The 21,110-nt window shown below is 38.2% G+C and overlaps 1 protein-coding gene across 1 annotated transcript in view; it reads left to right on the top strand.

Annotated features, from left to right (window-relative positions):
• The window catches only part of LOC127451260 (immunoglobulin superfamily DCC subclass member 4-like), a 125,769-nt gene that overhangs the window by 101,638 nt on the left and 3,021 nt on the right, over window positions 1–21,110 (top strand). The window contains exons 11-19 of the mRNA XM_051715806.1: window positions 1,911–2,141; window positions 5,885–5,986; window positions 6,135–6,318; window positions 9,544–9,671; window positions 11,253–11,423; window positions 11,840–11,974; window positions 13,166–13,268; window positions 16,799–17,021; window positions 17,370–17,498. Of these exons, the coding sequence (XP_051571766.1) occupies window positions 1,911–2,141; window positions 5,885–5,986; window positions 6,135–6,318; window positions 9,544–9,671; window positions 11,253–11,423; window positions 11,840–11,974; window positions 13,166–13,268; window positions 16,799–17,021; window positions 17,370–17,498 (1,406 nt within the window). The remainder of the gene's footprint in view (window positions 1–1,910; window positions 2,142–5,884; window positions 5,987–6,134; window positions 6,319–9,543; window positions 9,672–11,252; window positions 11,424–11,839; window positions 11,975–13,165; window positions 13,269–16,798; window positions 17,022–17,369; window positions 17,499–21,110) is intronic.

Genomic DNA, 21,110 nt, shown 5'->3' with positions numbered 1-21,110 from the left:
TTACAGTAGTCAACTGAGGGTTACATTTTGCTGCTTTTGTGTTTGACAACCCTGAGAAGACGCACTGCTGCTCTTCTGCTAAAGGCTTATTTATGTTTCTGCGTCGAATGTACAGCGTAGGCTCCATGTAGTAGCCAACACGTTGGCTCGCATTTATAGTTCTGTATTGGTGTGTCTGCGTCATTCTATGAGTGCACAGGTAAAATGTTAATTCTACGTTTATTGAATAAACAAAAGCAATACAAGCAATGTCATTTCTGGATTCAAAAGTATTTATTAAATTATTGTAGCATCAAAACAAGTTCAAAGTTGAAATGTAGGTACATATTATTTACTATAAATGTTGCCTGCAATGGTTTGTTTTAAAGACTTTACAATGTAGGCAATACTGCATAACCAACTTTTACCAGGTACTTTTTAATTTTCGGACAAATTAAAAGTGTTCCATTTCCATAACTTATGAAATATGATTATTTACTGTACATACTGTCAAACATATGACGATTGGAAAGTTTGCGAGTAGAATACAAAACATATTAAAGTATTTCACTCACATATCAAATTAATATCATGTAAAAGTCTGGAGAAAAAAGCTTTTAGAGTTTATAAACTGTAAACAGATGTCTTTTGTTGCATTTCGCTTGTAAATATATGAAACACAAACAGAATAAAAAAACAGCAGATGCACCCGATTGAGACAGTTGCTTTGTCACGAGACACAATGTAATTTAATGCATAGGTATTAAAATAAACTTGGATAAAATGTGATGCTACCTCAGATAAACTTGTTATCATCTTGGAGGGTGACCAATCACAGCTGTTGTGGTCTGCAACGACATGACGAGCAGTTACATTTTTGAAGGCTACACTGTAATCGCCGTAGCTACTCGTAGCCTATGCCATAGGTTCAAAGCAGAAGTATAAATCTGCTTTTTTTGTCAGTCTCAACTGTATTTGTGGGGTTTTGGAAAGAGGGGTGTGTTTAATTCAATGGCTCAGTCTAGTGGAAGTTTCTTGGAGTGTTGGTGGCGTAGTGGGCTAAAGCACATAACTGGTTTGATCCCCACCAGCCACCACCATTGTGTCCTTGAGCAAGGCACTTAACTCCAGGTTGCTGCAGGGGAATTGTCCCTGTAATAAGTGCACTGTAAGTTGCTTTGGATAAAAGCATCTGCCAAATGCATAAATTTAAGTAAGCATTGAAACAGCATATTTCATCATATGCCTTTTTTTCCCAAGTAAAAGGGATGAGTTCATATGGTATCACAAGGTACAAAGTTCAAATCGATTAAAACATCTGCAAAATTATGTAAAATAAATGAATAAATAATAATTAAAAAAATCTGATTGTGATATAATCTTCCATTCAATCCAAATCCATTTTGAAATTAAAAAATAAATAAAAGGCACCTGAATTTTTTTATTTTGCTTTAAAAAATAAATAAATAGTAGAATAGAAAAATAGATTTTTAAAATTTTTCGTTTACCTTGTGCACTTTTTTAAAACTAAAACCGGAGAGAAAAGAATACAAATCTGCAAAGGTCATCAGCATGTGGTGCCATGGGGAAAATAAAATAACACGTGAGATAAGTTTGTATGCTTTTTTTTTTACTTGGCAGCTTCTTATTCTTGCCATTACCACAACCTCAGAAATGCAGGCAAATGCAGAATCAATCAAGCTGCAACTATACAATTGCATGTGCAGTAGCATGTAGGACTCAGCCATGCTATCACCTTCAGCATAGCTGAGTACCACCCAAGAATTTTACTGTCCTAGCCAACCCATTAAAAATTTTCTTGGAGGTTTCACTGCTTATATATGTACAGTATGTTGTTTTTATCCAAGTTAGTATGCCCACACAAAATAAGTACCACTGTTCTCACAAACTCCCTCTGTTGTATTTCCCAGTGCTCTTTGCACCAACTGAGCTCAAAGTGAGAGCCAAAATGCATTCCCTCCATGTCACGTGGCAGCCACCACCCAATCACACTCAAATCACTGGCTACAAGCTGTCCTGGTGGGAGGTGGATGGAGAGGAGCTGCCCAATGAGGGGAACCCTGTAATCAGTGAAAGGAGCCAGGGAGGTCAACAAATCAAACTGCGGAAGAGAGTTAAACACCATGAGGTCACAAACCTTGGTGAGAGATAAGCAGGAACTTTATATTGTGCACACACAAAAATGCTTGAAACAAAATTTCTTATAGGCTATAAGATCCAAAGCAACTCATATAATGCAGAAAAAAGGGACAGAGGGACTGCATCTGTGTAGCAGCTTAGGGCTAATTGGCCTGATGGCTAGGTAGTGATTCTCTGTCACTGTCAGCTGCTGAGAAAATGAAAAAGGGTAAAACTAGAGATCAGTTTCTCAGTGTATTGGCTGGCAGCCCAGAACTGTAAACACTTGGATGGCCACCATATTTCAAACAGTATTTTTCATGTGTGAAACAATCCCTGCTTAAAAAACCCTTAGAACTAACATGTTTAAAGCTAGTCTGATTGGTGGACCAATATAGCCATGCTGTTCACCAGCATAACGGCCAATTACAAAGCCTAGTGGGCTTCTTAAATCAAATCAATCATCTTATTGTCACTACATCATGCATATGAGTGTAACAGTGGGTGAAAATCTTAGGTTCATCAATATTGTAGTCATGTAGTGACAGACGAAAACAATATACAAAATGTACAGAATACACAATATACTCACTATCTACTACTACTACTGCTACTACTACGTGCCATAGAGACCATATGAATAGTTGTATAATAGTATAAAGTGTGCAGTCCCGAGCTCACTATATACAGTGTACTCATTATACACAAAGTGTGCAAAATGGGCAAGATCTTTAAACAATTAAAGCTGTAGTGGCAGTATGCTGAATGCTTTAGGGTATACAAAGCATACACTTATAATAAAAAGATTGAACAATTTGGACACATTTTTATTTCTCATGATTTTACAAACCTCTTGATTTCAAGGCTTATGCTTAAACACTTAAAATTAGTTCAGTCATGACAACTCTTGTACGAAGTATGAAGACTTGTTACTGCTAGAACATCCACAGACATGCTGCTACACAATTACACATACATAAGACATGCTGCATCAAGCATTTCTGACATGCTGCTGCTGTACATTTAGACACATACAATCCCTTTGAAGTAATGCTGGGGAGAAGGAGGGTTTTAGAGAGAAAAATCTCGTAGTGCATTGCAGTAAAATGGTTTACCTGGAAACAACTGAGGCAATTTAAATGTTGGACATAGAGAGAGAACTCAAGTTTATTGGCTAACAGATTACATGTTTACAGGACCTATCAGCTTTTGCCATGTAAATTTTCATGACTGAACTAAGAATCATTTTTGTAGACAAATAAAAGTTTGCCTATGCATGAATAAAGCTAAAGTTTTATTAAAAAAAGAAAATAGTAATGGACTAATTGGACTGGATATTAAGAACAATCAACCAACAAGTGACCAGCATATACTGGAGTGCATAGAGCTGTAATCTAGGCAAATTCTTTCTACTTCAAAGAATTTAAAATGCATAGGTTACTGAATAATTTACATACAGTTGAATTCAGAGGTTTACATACACTTAGGATGAAGTCATTAAAACCCTTTTTTTAATCACTCCACAGATTTAATATTAGCAAACTATAGTATTGGCAAGTCATTTAGGACATCTGCTTTTTGCATGACACGAGTAATTTTTCCAACAATTGTTTACAGACAGATTGTTTCACTTTTAATTGACTATATCACAATTCCAGTGGGTCAGAAGTTTACATACACTAAGTTAACTGTGCCTTTAAGCAGCTTGGAAAATTCCAGAAAATGATGTCAAGCCTTTAGACAATAGGCTAATTAGCTTCTGATAGGAGGTGTACTGAATTGGAGGTGTACCTGTGGATGTATTTTAAGGCCTACCTTCAGACATCATGGGAAATCAAAAGAAATCAGCCAAGACCTCAGAAAAAAATTGTGGACTTCCACAAGTCTGGTTTTATCCTTGGGAGCAATTTCCACGTTCATCTGTACAAATAATAGTACACAAGTATAAATAACATGGGACCACGCAGCCATCATACCGCTCAGGAAGGAGACGCATTCTGTCTCCTAGAGATGAACGTAGTTTAGTGCGAAAAGTGCAAATCAGTCCCAGAACAACAGCAATGGACCTTGTGAAGATACTGGAGGAAACAGATAGACAAGTATCTATATCCACAGTAAAACGAGTCCTATATTGTCCTATATCTGCTCAGCCAGGTAGAAGGTACTGCTCCAAAACCGGCATAAAAAAGCCAGACAACAGTTTGCAAGTGCACATGGGGATAAAGATCTTGCTTTTTGGAGAAATGTCCCCTGGTCTAATGAAACAAATATTGAAATGTTTGGCCATAATGACCATTGTTATGTTTGGAGGAAAAAGGGTGAGGCTTGCAAGCCGAAGAACAATGTCCCAACCGTGAAGCATGGGAGTGGCAGCATCATGTTGTAGGGTGCTTTGCTGCAGGAGGGACTGGTGCACTTCACAAAATAGATGGCATCATGAGGAAGGAAAATGATATGGATATATTGAAGCAACATCTCAATACATCAGCCAGGAAGTAAAAGCTCGGTCACAAATGGGTCTTCCAAATGGACAATGACCCCAAGCATACTCGAAAATTTTGGCAAAATGGCTTAAGGCCAACAAAGTCAAAGTATCGGAGTGGCCATCACAAAGCACTGACCTCAATCCGGTAGAAAAGTTGTGAGCAGAACTGAAAAAGCATGTGCGAGCGAGGCCTACAAACCTGACTCAGTTACAACAGTTCTGTCTGGAGGATGGGCCAAAATTCCAGCAACTTATTGTGAGAAGCTTGTGGAAGGCTACCCAAAACGTTTGACCCAAGTTAAACAATTTAAAGGCAATGCTATCAAATACTAACAAATACTAACATACCCACTGGGAATGTAATGAAAGAAATAAAAGTTGAAATAAATAATTTGCTCTACTATTATTCTGATATTTCTCTTTTTTTAATGTGATTTTCTCCCCTTTTCTCCCCAATTTTGGAATGCCCAATTCCCAATGCGCTTTAAGTCCTCGTGGTGGCGTAGTGACTTGCCTCAATCCGGGTGGCGGAGGATGAATCTCAGTTGCCTCCGCGTTTGAGACCGTCAATCAGCACATCTTATCACGTGGCTTGTTGAGCGTGTTATTGCGGAGATGTAGCGTATGTGGAGGCTTCACGCTATTCTCCGGCATCCATGCACAACTCAACACGTGCCCCACTGAGAGTGAGAACCACACATTATAGTGACCACGAGGAGGTTACCCCATGTGACTCTACTCTCCCTAGCAACCAGGCCAATTTGGTTGCTTAGGAGACCTATCTGGAGTCACTCAGCAAGCCCTGGATTCGAACTCGCGACTCCAGGGGTGGTAGTCAGCGTCAATACTTGCTGAGTTACCCAGGCCCCGTCTGACATTTCACATTCTTAAAATAAAGTAGTGATCCTAACTGACGTAAGACAGGGAATATTTTCTATGATTAAATGTAAGGAATTGTGAAAAACTGAGTTTAAATGTATTTGGCTAAGGTGTATGTATTTTATAGTTTTTATGACTTTACAATTATTCTAAAATATGGAAAATAGTAATAACAAATAATGAGTAGGTGTGTCTAAACATTTCACCAGTAGTGTATAGTATCTAAATTACATACAATATGAAGATGTGCATGTATATATTGTAGGGATTAGCATCCAAGAAACAACATATGTGTGTGACAAGCTACTGTATGCTGGTGTTTTCAGCAGTGATTGCTCATTTTTTGCAGTTTTGTTGAAGTTTGATATTGTCCATGGTGTAACTATTGTCTGATTGTTTTAGCTCCTGATCGGCTGTATGAGGTGAAGGTTTGGGCGTTTAATAAACAGACTGAAGGTTATCCTGCCATCTGGAAGGGCAAAACAGAGAAACTCACAGATCGAGGTGCGTGAGGGTACGGGTGAGTCTGGGCAAGAATATGAGTGGAAAATGATAGATGAGGAAATAAAATAACATCTGCCTGTCTAGTAGGTGTAAGAGTGTGTAAGTTTATGTGAGTGTGTAAATTTGTTTGTTTATACTGTTTTCTTAGTGCGGACTCCAAACTCTCTCCCGCCGTTGCCGCCCATCAGCATCAGAGCTCGTGCCAACAGTTCCACCTCTATCTGGCTCCGCTGGGAGAAACCGCACTTTAGCAGTGTGCACATCATTAACTACACTATACGCTGCAGCCCCGCAGGAATACGCAATGCATCGCTGGTCTCGTACTATACCAGGTACATACATATATGCAAAAACATATGCTCATGTATGCAGAGATTATACACAATCATAGTAATGTAAAGAGACATTATATCAACACTCACATGCTTACTTTCTCATTCACACACTCATGTACTTCCTCTCTGTCTCTTGCCAATTCTCTTACCACCCAATTATTTCTCTCACTTAGTCCCAAGTGAGACTCCCTCTCCCAATTGCATTCTCATTCATTTAACACAGAGTCTGAGACTCCAAGTCACAAAAGATTGACCTGTACTAGTTAACTATTGACTTCAGTGGGTTAACCATATCTGCAACATCAACATCTGCAGAGTTTAAACACTACACAAACTACAGAGTACATTCCACGACAAGCATGCATCCTCTAGTTTAAGAACAGGTTGTCTGTCTGTGAATATTTCCCCCCTTAAGGAATGCTAGACTCATTTAATGTTGTTAATACTGTACCTTGCACTTTAAAAACAAATAGTTTATTAATCATCCATGCGTTACGTGTTATTTGGATGAGGCGAGAGAGCAGGATATAGGTGCAGCAATCCTTTAATTGACAATGACAAGAAGGTGCAGATACACAGAAGATGATGACTAAAGGATACAAAACTAGACAGTCGTTTGGGTTAACATAAACAATGTAACAACAAACAAGAACTGACCATGATGGAACTAAACTAGTGGGTATTTATACACAAGAGCTGATGACAGAATTGGGAACAGGTGACAATGATGGGGAACAGATGGCAGTGATGAGGGCAGTGCATTCTGGGAAATGTAGTCCGGGGGAAACAGAAGACAAAGGACGAAAACTACTTCAAAATAAGAGTCCTTGGAAACACAGTGACTGTGACATTACACCCCCCCCCCCCACAAGGCGACTCCTGGCGCCTAAAGGTGGAGGAGGGCAGGAGGAAACAGGTGACTGGGGAGGATCCAGGAGTAGATCATGTAGTCCAGGAAGGATAGGTGGACGATCCCATGGCCAAGGAAGAGTCTGGGAATGATCAGGAGGCCAGGAAGGAAACCATAGGACAGGGATAGAGTCAGGAGGCCTGGAGGGCGGCCACAGAGCAGGGGTAGGGTCGGGAGGCCTGGGAGGAAGTCTCAGAGCAGGGACTGGGTCAGGAGGCCTGGGAGGTGGCCACAGGGCAGGGACCGGGTCGGGAGGCGGCCACAGGGCAGGGACCGGGTCGGGAGATGGAGTCTCTGTGGCAGATGGTGAAGTCGTGGAAGATTCAGAGGGCGGAGCCGTGAGGGGCGAAGCCATGGAAGGCGGAGCCGTGAGGGGCGAAGCCATGGAAGGCGGAGCCGTGAGGGGCTCGGGACTAAGAGCCATGGATGACTGGGAAATAACTCCTGTGGTCGAGAGCATGGGCAGAGACTGGGAATCAACCTCCGTGGTCGTGAGCACAGGCAGAGACTGGGGCACGACCTCCGTGGTCGTGAGTATGGGCAGAGACTGGGGAAAAGGTGTCTTTTTCCTTCTCCTTTTCCGGACAGTTGGGAGCGTAGCTACGGGAACGGTCGAGGCTACAGGCATTGGCTCTGGCTCGCTAACTGTGGCAGGCATGGGCACTGGCTCATTAACCGTGGCAGGCATGGGTGTTGGTTGAGGCTGGGGTTCCCGCCATAAATACCAGCATACGGGGGAAATGTCACCTCCATGGTCGCTACCACAGACTGCGGTGGGGAATTGACCACCAGAGCTTGGAGACGGTGTGCCACCCCCGAAAATGTATTTATGGGGAATGTATGGAGGAGTTACCTTGGAGACAGGGGTCGTGGAAGGCTTGGAGCAAGGAGCTGTGGAAGGCTTGGAGCAATCAGCCTCATCCTCCCTTCCCACAGTGAAGGGTGAGCCACAGATTTGTAGAGCCACCTCCACATAGTCGGCCAGCGTCCAGTGAGGATCCGCTGGAGGCATCAGTTCCTTCAGTGCACTGTTCAGACTAGCTCTAAAGTAAATCACCAGAGAGCGGTCTCCTTAGTGCACTAAATTCACCAGGTGGAGAAACTCACGGACATGATCCTCAACTGGACGGTCCCCTTGCTCGAGGAGGAGGATGCTAACTGCAGGCGGTAGATCCATTTAGTTTGGGTCAGTTCTTCAGTCACATTTTTTATGGATGAGGCGAGAGAGCAGAATATAGGTGCAGCAGTCCTTTAATTGACAATGACAAGAAGGCGAGAATACACAGAAGACGATGACTAAAGGATACAAAACTAGATAGTCATTTGAGTTAACATAATGTAACAACTAACAACAAACAAGAATTGACCATGATCGAACTAAACTAGTGGGTATTTATACACAAAAGGGCTGATGACAGAATCAGGAACAGGTGACAACGATGGGGAACAGATGGCAGTGAGGAGGGCAGTGCATTCTGGGAAACATAGTCTGGGGGAAACAGAAAACAAAGGACGAAAACGACTTCAAAATAAGAGTCCTTGGAAACACGATGACTGTGACTGTGACACCATGATAACCAGGATTTGTTTTCCCTCATTCCAAACAACACAAGTGTCTGACTGTTTATGTGCAATACTTTACAAAATGTTACATGTTAAATGGTAAAAATATAAAGATAGATTATATGAAATATATTGTCCTGCAGGGTTTATAAAACTAACCTTCAGCAGAAAGAGAGCTATTACCAAAATGAATTGAGATGACTTGGACTCGTGACAAATGACTTGGCCCTGAAAGACTTGAGATTAAATTTGGACTCAGCAACTTGTGAATATATCTGTCACTTACTGCTGTATTCACTCTGAATGTAGTGATAGAACAATGTTTATTGGCTAGACCATTAAATTGGGTGATATTTAGCCATTTTGATTTTATAACAGCTCTGATTGGCAGATGAACTGAAATGGTTGTTCCCTATAGTGGCAGTTCTAAAATTAACAAACAGCCTTAATGGCTTGTCCACAATTTCTGTTTTCAAATAATTTTGGTGAATTTTGAGCCAGTCTTGTGTAAAAATAAGTGTTCATTTTGTGTATTTATATGTAATTTGCTATCATTAAGTTGTTTTATATATATATATATATATATATATATATATATATATATAATGATATATATTTATATATATATATCAGCATTATACTGTATTTGCCATCAGCCACACTGCTCACTAGATTTTGGTATCGACATTGGTCATGAACAAACCCATTTCAGTTAGCCAGAACTCTCATCTCTCCATCACTGTGTGTAGCTCTTCTCAGGAGATATTGATGGGATCACTAAAGCCCTTTACCAGCTATGAAATCGCTGTGCAGTCCAATGGAGTTGATATGAGTGGCCCCTTCAGCAGCATAGTGGAAGAGTCCACATTACCAGACAGTGAGTACACCAACTTTCAATCCTGGGATAGAAACCATCCTACTCAGTAATTTGTTGTTAATAAATGAAGAAAATATGAAAGAAAAAAAGTTTATACTCTGATAGCACATGTACATCACCCAGACGTCTATTTGATGTATGTGTAAACATCTGGAAGACAAATTTTGAATGTTGTTTGCTTATCTGCAGTATATCTATAAGACATACGTCAATAAGTATGTCTTGAATGTCAATAAGACATTTATCAGATGTCTTTGAGACCTTTATTATTGAGAATGTTTGTAAATCTGATCTTTTTAAGATATTTAGCAGAAGTTAATTAGATTGTGGTGCTTTCCAGATGAAAAGATCTAAAACAGCCATCTCAAAATAACTCTTTTTCACACATATTTATTCTCTGGTGAATGTGGCAGAGTTCATGCTGTGTCTCGTGTCTTCTCATGCATTGGAGAGCACTTTAATTATAGTGTATATACAGGCGCGAGTGTCTGTATGTTTTTTTTTTTTTTTTTTGAGTGTGAAGTGAAGAATGAATGTGTATTTGTGAGTAGCGCATGTGTATATTTATTGAGAGTGTGAGAGTCTATGAGAGAGTGCAGTGTGGGTCAGTGTGAGTCACTGTGTTTGTGTTAGGTTAACAGTTAGAGGATTAATAGGGAGAGGCGTAAGGAGATAATTGCCTTTAATTAAAAGTCCAGATGGAATTGCCCCTCTTGTTAGCCAAGAGTCTTTCAGCTTGTCAGTCAGTCTAGCCAAGTGATGCCAGGGAGGGGCACATGGCTACAGTGTCAGGCTAGCTGAGAGGAGCTTTATCTGCTCTGAAGGCTGGGGAAAAGAGTGGGCACTTCAAAATGAGACCTTTCCCTCTTCAAACCTGATATTATACTCACAATGTCTCCTTAAAACACACTCAACATGCTGTGACCATTGTAATTATTGTAGGCCTTTTTAAATGTAAAGTTTGTCTGCCTCTTTTTTTTTTCTTTTTTTTCTTTTTTTTTTTTACTACAGAAGTTAAAAAGATAGTTCATTCTCACTCATGTCATTTGAAACCGATATGATTTTCTTTCTTCCATAGAACACAAAAGGAGATGTTTTTCTGAATGTACCAGCTGTTCTTTGACAACTGACTTTTACTTCCAAGCTCCAAAACACATTCAGAAAGCTCCATAAAAGTAGTCCATACAACTTGTGTGCTATATTCCAAGTCCTCTGAAGCCATATGATAGCTTTGTGTGATGAACAGACTGAAATTGAAGTCATTATTTGCTGACAATATTGTTATATTTGCATTGTAAGTGGAGATAAAAGGTTAGAATGTTTATTATCTTCTCTCCTTAATAGTCCTTTATTTTATTTTATTTTTACTATTTATTTTATTTTATGTTTGTGAAAGTACATTTACATGATTTCTGTAAAGCATTTTGTAAACAGTTTTAAAGGGTGCTATATAAATAAACTTTACTTTCTTTTAATCAAGATGCATTTTGAAGATGTGTCTTGTCCAAGGAGATTAATTATTAATGTTATTATATTTCTCTTCTGCTTTGTGTGTGTGTTTTTTTTTATTTTTGATCTCAGAACCCTCCTCTCCTCCCATGGATTTGCAGTTGAGTGCACTGAACTCATTCTCTGTTCTGGTGAGTTGGCGCCCTCCACTGGAGCCAAATGGTATCATTTTGACCTACTGGATCCTCTACACTGGCAACATCAGCCATCCAGACCACCTATGGATAAACCTCACACACGATGGTGAATCTACACTCACACACACACACACACACATGTTGGTGCGGCTATCCTTATGACTCTCCATAGACATAATGATTTTTATACTGTACGAACTATAGATTCTATCCCCTAACCCTAAACCTAACCCTCACAAAAAACTCTGCATTTTTACATTTTTAAAAAACAAAACAAAAAAAAACAAAAAAACATAGTTTAGTATGTTTTTTAAGCGATTTGAATTATAGGGACACTAGAAATGTCCTCATAAACCACATTTATAGCATAATACCCTTGTAATTACCAGTTTGTAACCTAAAAAACCACACACATACACATACAAAAAGAACATGGTTTTGCAGAATTGTTATTGCCTTTATCTCTTATAAATCTCTCTCTCTTTCTCTTTATATCTATCTCACCCACTTCCCTCTTTTCAGGTTCTGTCACCAAAACAGAGGTCCAGGGCCTGATGAGTGGGACCTGTTACTATTTTAAGATGGGGGCCTGCACTAAAGTGGGGGTGGGACCATTTTCATCTGTGAAGGATGTATATACACCACCAAAGAAATACGGTGTGTATGTGTGTGTAAAGTGTTTTCACACTATTTGTGTGTTTGCATGTACAGTATATTAGGGGTGTAGTGGTTTGAATTTACTCAAATGAAAGCATGAATTCTAAGTGAGAAAGAGTGCAAGCAGAACAAGAACAAATGAAGAGTAAAAGTCTTTTAGCATTAAAACAATATAGTTTGCACAAAGCAAATTTTTGCCATGGGCTTACAAAAAGTTCACATACCTGAAGAAAAGTCAATCATGCTTCAGTCATTCTCATTCCGGACCCATGGCATAAATGCTTTTGTAAAAGCTTAGATGGAATGCATTGTTCATTGGAATGCATTGTTTAGGTTTAAAGTCTTTTCCACAGTGGAAATTTGCACCCAGTGGTCAGTGGTTCTTTAGAGAGAGTACATAGTACATAGACATTGTATATATACAATTCTTAACCTCATAGCATAACTAGACACAAAGTAGAGACACCTTCGTTTCCCATTTAGCGTACCACCACAAAGTGTTTCTATAGAAAAAAAAAAATCGAACTCCCATTTAAAAAGGTAGCTGTTATGTGAGGGTTTTCTATAAGAAAAGGCAGCTGGTGGGACACAAACATGAACCTGAAAATGACTTGCATCACCTAAATCACTGACGATTTTACTGTGTGTTTATTTGTGTGTTTGCATGTGGATAATATTTTCTAATGCTTTGACAATGTAAACCCTTGTTCATAATGCCAAAAAAGTTTCTCTGAATTTGTAGGGGGCATCGCAGAGGTGTGTGTGTGAAAAAGAAAAAGTGTGTGTTTAAAGACTGCCATCTGCCTCTGCTCATCACTGACACTCAATTAATGGCATTCCCACTGGGAGTGTGAAGTGATTCAGTCCAGCTCCACACACACATTGTCTGTGGGGAGTTGGACACAGACTTACTACATGCGCCAGCAAGAACACATCATTATTATATGTCATCTTTGTTTTATATTATAATTAATATTTCATTATTATAGTTAAAAATTATTTACATTGAATTACTATGAGCATTAATTATGTACAGTATAATTACGTGATGACTTATTTCTACACTTCTATCATGCTTTCTCACTTTTTGCTATTTCCGCCCCTCTGTCTTTTCTCTCACCTTCTCTTATTGTTGATATCTCCCACCCTCTTCCTCCTCCCTCCCTCCCTCTCTCTTTCTCTCTCCTGTAGAGCTGGATATTCATGCTGTGACTGGTATCATCGTTGGAGTGTGTCTCGGGCTGCTCTGCATCCTGCTCTGCATGTGTGTCAGTTTCCACAATGGAAAAACTCGGTACACACCTGCTCAATCTCAAACCCTGTCTTCATTCACACTCTCATAGTAAACTCAAGCTCATATTCAAACTGTAACACCCAGACAGCTTCGTTAACTATAATTGGAGTGATCTGGTATTGCTGCTTGCTTGCAGTGTACACAAGGTAAAAGACATACCATTGGTGCCATTGTAAAGGACCTTGAAGACAAAGAGCAATGCTGCAATAGTTAACGCTAAGCAGAAATCTGTTTTCCCACATGGGTGGCATTTAATGTCTAATGAGCTACAGTAAAAAAAGAAAAAAGCCTTTAAAGGCTTCTCAATTTATATTCAAAAGATACAAGTTTCACAGACCTTGTGGATGTTGCTTCAATCTAGAATGAGACAAGGGTGAATAACAACACTCAATCACACAGTGTGCGAGCATGTGTGTATCTGTCTGTAGCAGATGTGGCAGATGTGGGGTATTGAGAGCTGAATAACAGAGAGTCATGGCTGATTGCTCTGCTTAATGAACAGCAATAGAGGTGGACTGAGTCTGCCTGGTCTTTTGCATTTAGAGAAAGAGAGAACAAAACTCATTTCACAATTTTCTAAGAATTGTGGTCAACTGCAACGATTACTAGTTAACAGTCTGAATGGGGCACCGTTTTTCCATTATACAGTACATATGTGACCTTTACATTTCAAAGCTTTCACATACTGTAAAATTAAATTGATGTTAGTGGAGGGGCAGGGTGGGGAAATAGAGACCACGTTCATTAGATAAGATGGCTGGTTCTATTTAATACAGCACATAAATGTATTGTGATGGAAAGGAGAAAAAGAAAGGTTACTGCTCTGAAAATGATGCATTAACATTGTGCATTTCTCTGTGACTTTAAAAGCAATATTTTTATTTATTTATTTTGTTGCCATTTTTCTGGCAATTTAAAACCAGCAGTTACACATACAGTACACAGCTGGATCATTCCATAATAAGTGTTGCAAACCATGTGTTGCAATTTTAAATTTCATAAATGAAAATAAAATATAAAATATATTTTTTTAAACATTAATGGAGATATATTTGATCATTTCTTTGTTGTATGTAGCAACAAATCTTTTAATGTCAACGGGTCATGAAAACTGTATGTCCACACACTTTTGGAGTACATTGATAATTTCACCACATTAATTTAGACTTTTTGACCAAAATAACACAAAAACACTGAAAGTCTTGTTTAGTCATTATCATGATTACTTATAAATAATAAAAAAATTAAATCTGACAGCTCTCATAATGATTGTTAAACCTAAAATTTTGAAAATGTCACATTTTTATGTTGTCTGTGGTGTTACTCATTTTTAATACAAAGCCTATATTTTGCAAGAAAAATAGTAAGTATTAGTATATATTTATGGTTCCACATGCTTTCTAACAAGTTAGAGAAATGGCTAAAATGCTAAAATGGCTGTGTGGTCTTTCTTTGAAGAAATTGCAATTTTTGAATGATGATGTCTTTTGCGTAACTACCTGCTACAGTAACACCAAATAACTGTTTGTTGGAGTTACAACTTACAACATGTGAATAATGTACATTATAACTTGTTTAAAAGATGTATTTTTATAATAAACAATTACTAAGCTATTTAAAGTCAAAGGTATACTTTTTTCCCCAGCTTTTGTTCATAGGCTTTCCTAAGTAGTGCACTGCATGTGTTATCCCCATCTGAAAAGCCTTTTTAAAATTTAACTGAAAGTAGTCAGACTGGGGTTTTAACATTACATCAGCCCCCTTTAAGCTTGCCCATTCTTTATTTTTGAGATTACCAATTAAAGACAGTTATTGCTGAGATTATAACCTGAACTGAAGTATCTGGAAAAGTTCATCTTGCTTGTATTTGCAAGGTAATGCATTCATTTGCTAAGGCTTTATAAGCAGTGGTGTGTAAGTTACTTAAAAATAATAATCCACGACAAATGACTAATTATTTCTCTAAAAAATTTAATCAGATTACTTTACTAATAACTTCATTAAAAAGTAATCACATTACTAAGTACTTTATTTTAAGTTACTTTTTAAAAACTATTCCGCTCAACAAATTTAAAATAATGTCAATATTTCTTTCTTGTTCATTGTTACAAGTCATACACTCAGCAACTCACATTTCTCCTTCACAATGACTCGTTACGTAATTAATATCTTATCATAATTAATGCATTCTAAATAAATAATATACACTGCCTGGCTAAAAAAAAGTCACAGTTTGGATTTAAATAAGCAGATACTTAAGAGCCTATGATTGGATCATTACTGCAGTGATGTGTTTCAGCTGGCAATAATTCTTTTAACCCTAACTGATGCAGCGTGTAGCTTCTCATTTCTTAAACAACCATGTCGGAAGACGAATCCCGTGGTCGTGGAAAAGATGTTACTGTGTTTCAGAAGGGGCAAATTATTGGTCTGCATCAAGCAAAGAAAGCAACTAAGGAGATTGCTAAAATCACTGGAATTGGGTTAAGAACTGTCCAGCGCATCACAATGCAATGAGAATTTACAGGATTGGGACTAAATAGCTGTGTGGCCACAAGAAAGCCACTTGTTAGTGAGGCTAATCAGAAAAAACAACTTCAATTTGCTAGGGAGCATAAAGATTGGACTATAGAGCAATGGAAAAAGGTCATGTGGTCTGATGAGTCCAGATTTACCCTATTCCAAAGCGATGGGCGTGTCAGGGTAAGAAGGGAAGCGCATGAAGCGATGCACCCGTCATGCATAGTGCCTACTGTACAAGCCTCTGGAGGCAGTGTTATGATCTGGGATTGCTTCAATTGGTCAGGTCTAGGCTCAGCAATAAAATGAAGACAGCTGACTACCTGAATGTACTGAAATACCAGGTTATCCCATCAATGGATTTTTTCTTCCTTGACGTCACAGGCATATTCCAGGACGACAATGCCAAGATTCATCGGGCTCAAATTGTGAAAAAGTGATTCAGGGAGCATGAGGAATCATTTTCACACATGAATTGGCAACCACAGAGTCCTGACCTTAACTCTATTGAAAGTCTTTGGGATGTGCTGAAGAAGACTTTACAGAGTGGTGCAACTCTCCCGTCATCAATACAGAATCTCGGCTAAAAATTAGTGCAACTCTGCACAGAAATATTGTGATGTTGCAGAAGTTTGTCTAAACAATGCTATGGCGAATGCTCGCCGTAATCAAAGCTTAAGGTGGTCCAACGAAATGCGACTTTTTTTGGCCAGGCAGAGTATTAGAAATAAGCATAACCCTATAGTGTACTTAAAAGTAATTAAATTAATTGAAAGTCAGTAACTGTAATCTGATTACAAGAATTTAAAATGTAATGCATTACACTACCTTTTTTTACTAAAACTTAGATTACATTAACTAATTGCTTTGTAATTAGATTACACCCAACTCTGCTTATAAGTCATTCTAATATACACCATTAGATCTCTATGTACATATCTACCTCAGATTAGCATTTTAAGAAAGTACTTTATATAGCACTTAATAATCTTGCTCTGTGTCACTCTTAGGGATGTATCTGGTGGACTAGACTCCAGTTCTTTAAGTCCTCAGTACAGGTGGGGTACCCATCCAATGCCTGCTGCTGCGCCTGAGTGCAGTGACTGCCATGAGCTGGAAACCCTCATGCCCCCTAGTGCACAAGACCCCACCAGACCCATCACAGAGCCCAGCGAGGAGCAGAGTCTTATGGGTAATGTGGAAGTGAATGATGATGCCCCTTCAGAATCCAAGGTGAGTTTTGCCAACATGGAGATAAAGTCTATTGTGCCAGCACCTACAGTACATTATAACAGTAACCGTGATTTCTGGTCCTGGAAAAAATACTCCTAACAACCAATCAGATTTTAGAAATAGGTAAAGGGGTAGGGTTAGGGTTACCATAACAACTAAAAAACAGCACAGACACATGAAAAATGTGTTTTGTGTGAATTGCCCCTTACTTGGCTAAATCATGGTGACCAGTACCTGTACTAGTTCCAGTACTGTTTTATCTTTCAAGTATTTAATGATTTTTGTTGTTGTTGTTTGAGAGCTATGATTCCTAAACCCATTTTTCTTTTCTGTCTGCTCCCAACTCAGTCAGCCTGGAATGGATCCGTTAGTCGGAACTGGGCCAGTAGGATCACCAGGTACAGAGATACTATAACTGAAGATTCTTCTGCTCTCATCAATGGAGCCCTAGAGGGACCAGCATCAGAGAACAGTAAGGTGAGCTAAAGGAGTGTATATATAGTATGTACTGTAGATGACTGTTTGTGTGTAAGATACAGTAGATTGGAAGTCTTTCCAATGAGGTATACTGTAGAAATATAGAAGACACATAACAAATATTGCATCTTTGTCTTACCAAAATGCACATTATCCTTGCACATCTGCTTGTGTGCTCATGAAAGTGCGTGAGTGGGGGATGGGACTGACTAATCATTCCTCATGTGCCCAGGAAATATCCAGTGAAGGTAATTACCATTAAGCAGTCAGTGGGATGACACTGGCTAATTAGTATGTGACACTTAGAATGAAAAGCTGAAGTCTGCATACCGTTTACCCATTACTGTCCTTCTTAAAGTCCCCAGCTATAGGAGCAGCAGGGAAGAAATAAATAAAAATACACCTGTATTCATCTCTCCTTCTCACCTCAATATTACCACTGATTTATTCGCCTGTTGACATTTAAAAAGATATGTTTCTCCAGTTCGTGTTACTGAAATCCTAAACAGAACGCAAGATGCAGAGAGTCAAGCTACGATCAAAAGGCACTTTCTAAGAATTGTGCTTTGTACAAAATCATTAACATTTCAGTTAAAGAACTTCCTCTTCCATCACTACAATGTCCAATTTTCTAATGCATTTTCAGTTTCAAACCCATATGACTTTTTTTCTTCTGTGGAATTCAAAAGGATACGTTTGAACAAATGTCAAAATCTATGCTTTCCATACAATAGCAGGTGTTTTGAAGTGTGACTCACTTTAAAGCTTTAAAAAGCACTTAGAAGTGTTGTAAAAGTTGCCTATGTGAATTGTGCATCATATTTCAGGTCTTCTGAAGGCATGCCGTCATGAAATTTAAATTGTTATTCAATCGCAAATCAAATTAAATCATTAAAAAGTGTACAAATTCAATATGGTGACAGGTCAAACCTCATTTGGTTCTTCAACAGGTTCTTGTGCTTCTTGTGATCAAACGTCATGACGTGACACGAGAAATTAATAGTGCGGGATTGAGGGGATTGAGCACAATTTCATAATTCCCGCATGTTTCACTTTCAAAATGCAGGGAGTTCCCTCTTTCGCGTCGCTCTCTCTGCCTCTCGCCTTCACTCGTGCAGCGTTCAGCAGCTTGTGAGTGTGCGCAGTGAGGAAACGCACTTTTAGTGAACCTTAGATGTTACATATATTAACGGGTGTAAACCTGTTAACTGGACATGCGAATAGTGATGTATCGCGTCTCTGTAAGCGAGCGATGCAATATAACTATCGCCCCTGTTTATAAACAAGATGTCTTCATCGCAAGCGCGCAATCGTGGCGCTCCCTTATAATACAGCATGAAAGGCAGAAACTGCAAAAAAGCATTGTGCTACCATCTGTAGAGTAAAGAGAAACACTTAAATCAGACCTATGCATCATCCTGAAGACCTGTTACACCTCTCATCTCTCTAAAGCTCCATCTGATGTGTGCATCTGAGCTATTTTCTCTGCCACGTGAATCAGTTAGTTTTAATAAGTGAACCAATATACATAATATAATATAATATTACTAGAATTACATTAATACTATAACATAAAAAAAAAGTAATTAAAATATATTATCTATCTTTAATATACATAATGTATCTGTTTTCAATATACATCATAACTGATTTAGCAGCAAGGTTCTCTCAGGATTTTATCTGTAAACATTTTCAGTGCATTTTGTCAATCAATTTGTAATGCAAATGGTGAGAACTGACTTTTAGAGATAATTTACCCAAAAATTAAAAATTGTTAACACTTTTTCTAACAAAGAACAATACTTTTACATCATTTATTAATCTTAATGTTAATTACAACATATGTTAATCAATTTTTAATGAAAAGTTGTATATGTAAACATTAGTTAATGCACAATGAACTAACAATGAACAATTGTATTCTTTAGTAACTAACATTGACAAAGATTAATAGATGCTGTAAAAAAATATATTGTTCATTGTAAGTTCACGATAGCTAATGCATTATCTTATGTTAATGAAATGTGCACTCAGTAATTTTTTCCTCATAAAAAAGGTTTAAATCCTAAAGACATGAATTGTAATTTTGCAGTATATGTAGGAAATCATGACCACTCACATTAAAAAGACTTCAGTCATATCAGTAACCTTGTAAAAGCTGTTTTATTCTACATGGAGAGGGTCCCCACATGGGGGCTACCATGTTAGAATCACATGACCAGTCGAATACTATTCGCTTATTCTCAGTAACAGTCCTGTTATTTGACACTTTCACTCATTGATTAAAGTAATCATGGCTGACTGTGAATACTACATTTCTACAATGGCATCTGAAACTGAAAACTATTGATTTTAAATTATGCTGCATCCAAGCCGCTAGGTGTCAGTGTAAGTCCAAGATGACACAAAGACAAAAGATATTGAGTGCACCTTGAATGGAACCTTATTGTAAAGGTTACCGAAAATTCTGCCATCATTACTTGCCTTCATGTTGTTCCAAACCTATCTAAATTTGTATCTTCCATGGAACTAATGAGAAACAATGTTAGTTTCTGTCACTATTCGCTATTATTGAAAAAAACAGTGAATATTGACTGTGACTAAAATTCTGTCAAATATCTTAAGTTTGTGTTCCTCAGAAGAGAGAAATTCATACAGGCTTGAGGATGAGTAATAATTTAACCGTCTTTCTGCACTGTGTTCTAAATGTGATCCCTACTAGCTGTAATAATTGTGATGGAGGCTTTTCTTTTTTATTTCTTTCGTCCTTTTTATTTTTCTCCGGACAAGTAACTTTTTAACTTTTTAAGTGAATGACCAGTTTACTTGTCCAAAGGACAAGCACGTGACAAGCCCTGATGTCGAGCTCTGATACCCATTTAATGTAATTTCATTTGCACATTTCTGTATAAAAACTCTGTACATACAGTATATTATTCATCTTATCCTGTAATTCTGTGTCTAGCTATTGTATTTCTGTATGTACTGGAAGCTGTTGATAAGAGGCCAAATTCCGTGTGTGTGTGTGTGTGTGTGTGTGTGTGTGTGTGTGCGTGTATGGGTTTGGGTGGTTATGAGGACAATTTTTAGGTTACAAACTGGTAATTACAAGGGTATTATGCTATAAATGTGGTTTATGATGACATTTCTAATGTCCCCATAATTCAAATCACTTAAAAAACATACTAAAAGATTTTTTTTTTTTTAAATAAAAAATGCAGAAAGGTTTTTGTGAGGGTTATGGGATAGAATATATAGTTCGTACAGTATAAAAATCATTACGTCTATGGAGAGTCCTCATAAGAATAGCCTCACCAACGTGTGTGTGTGTGTATGTGTGTGTGTGTGTGTGTGTGTGCGCGTGTGCACATCTGGGCAATAACAATGTGATTTCTAATGGTATCAGATGGTAATACCATGGTACTTTGATATATAACTATGCACCATTTTGTAGTTGCACGGTGCTTAAAGTACTTCAAAGAATACCATGTTACTACCATGGTAAATGTATAAATGATTACCATATTCATATACTATTGTATTTACATGGTGCTTCAAGGTAATTAAAAAATACCATGGTACTTTTCTATATTACCACATTCATATACCATT

The sequence above is a fragment of the Myxocyprinus asiaticus genome, chromosome 2, assembly GCF_019703515.2.
Source record: "Myxocyprinus asiaticus isolate MX2 ecotype Aquarium Trade chromosome 2, UBuf_Myxa_2, whole genome shotgun sequence".
NCBI classification, from domain to species: Eukaryota; Metazoa; Chordata; class Actinopteri; order Cypriniformes; family Catostomidae; genus Myxocyprinus; species Myxocyprinus asiaticus.
Note: the sequence above shows the minus strand (reverse complement) of the source record. Positions and strands in the feature narration are given on the sequence as shown.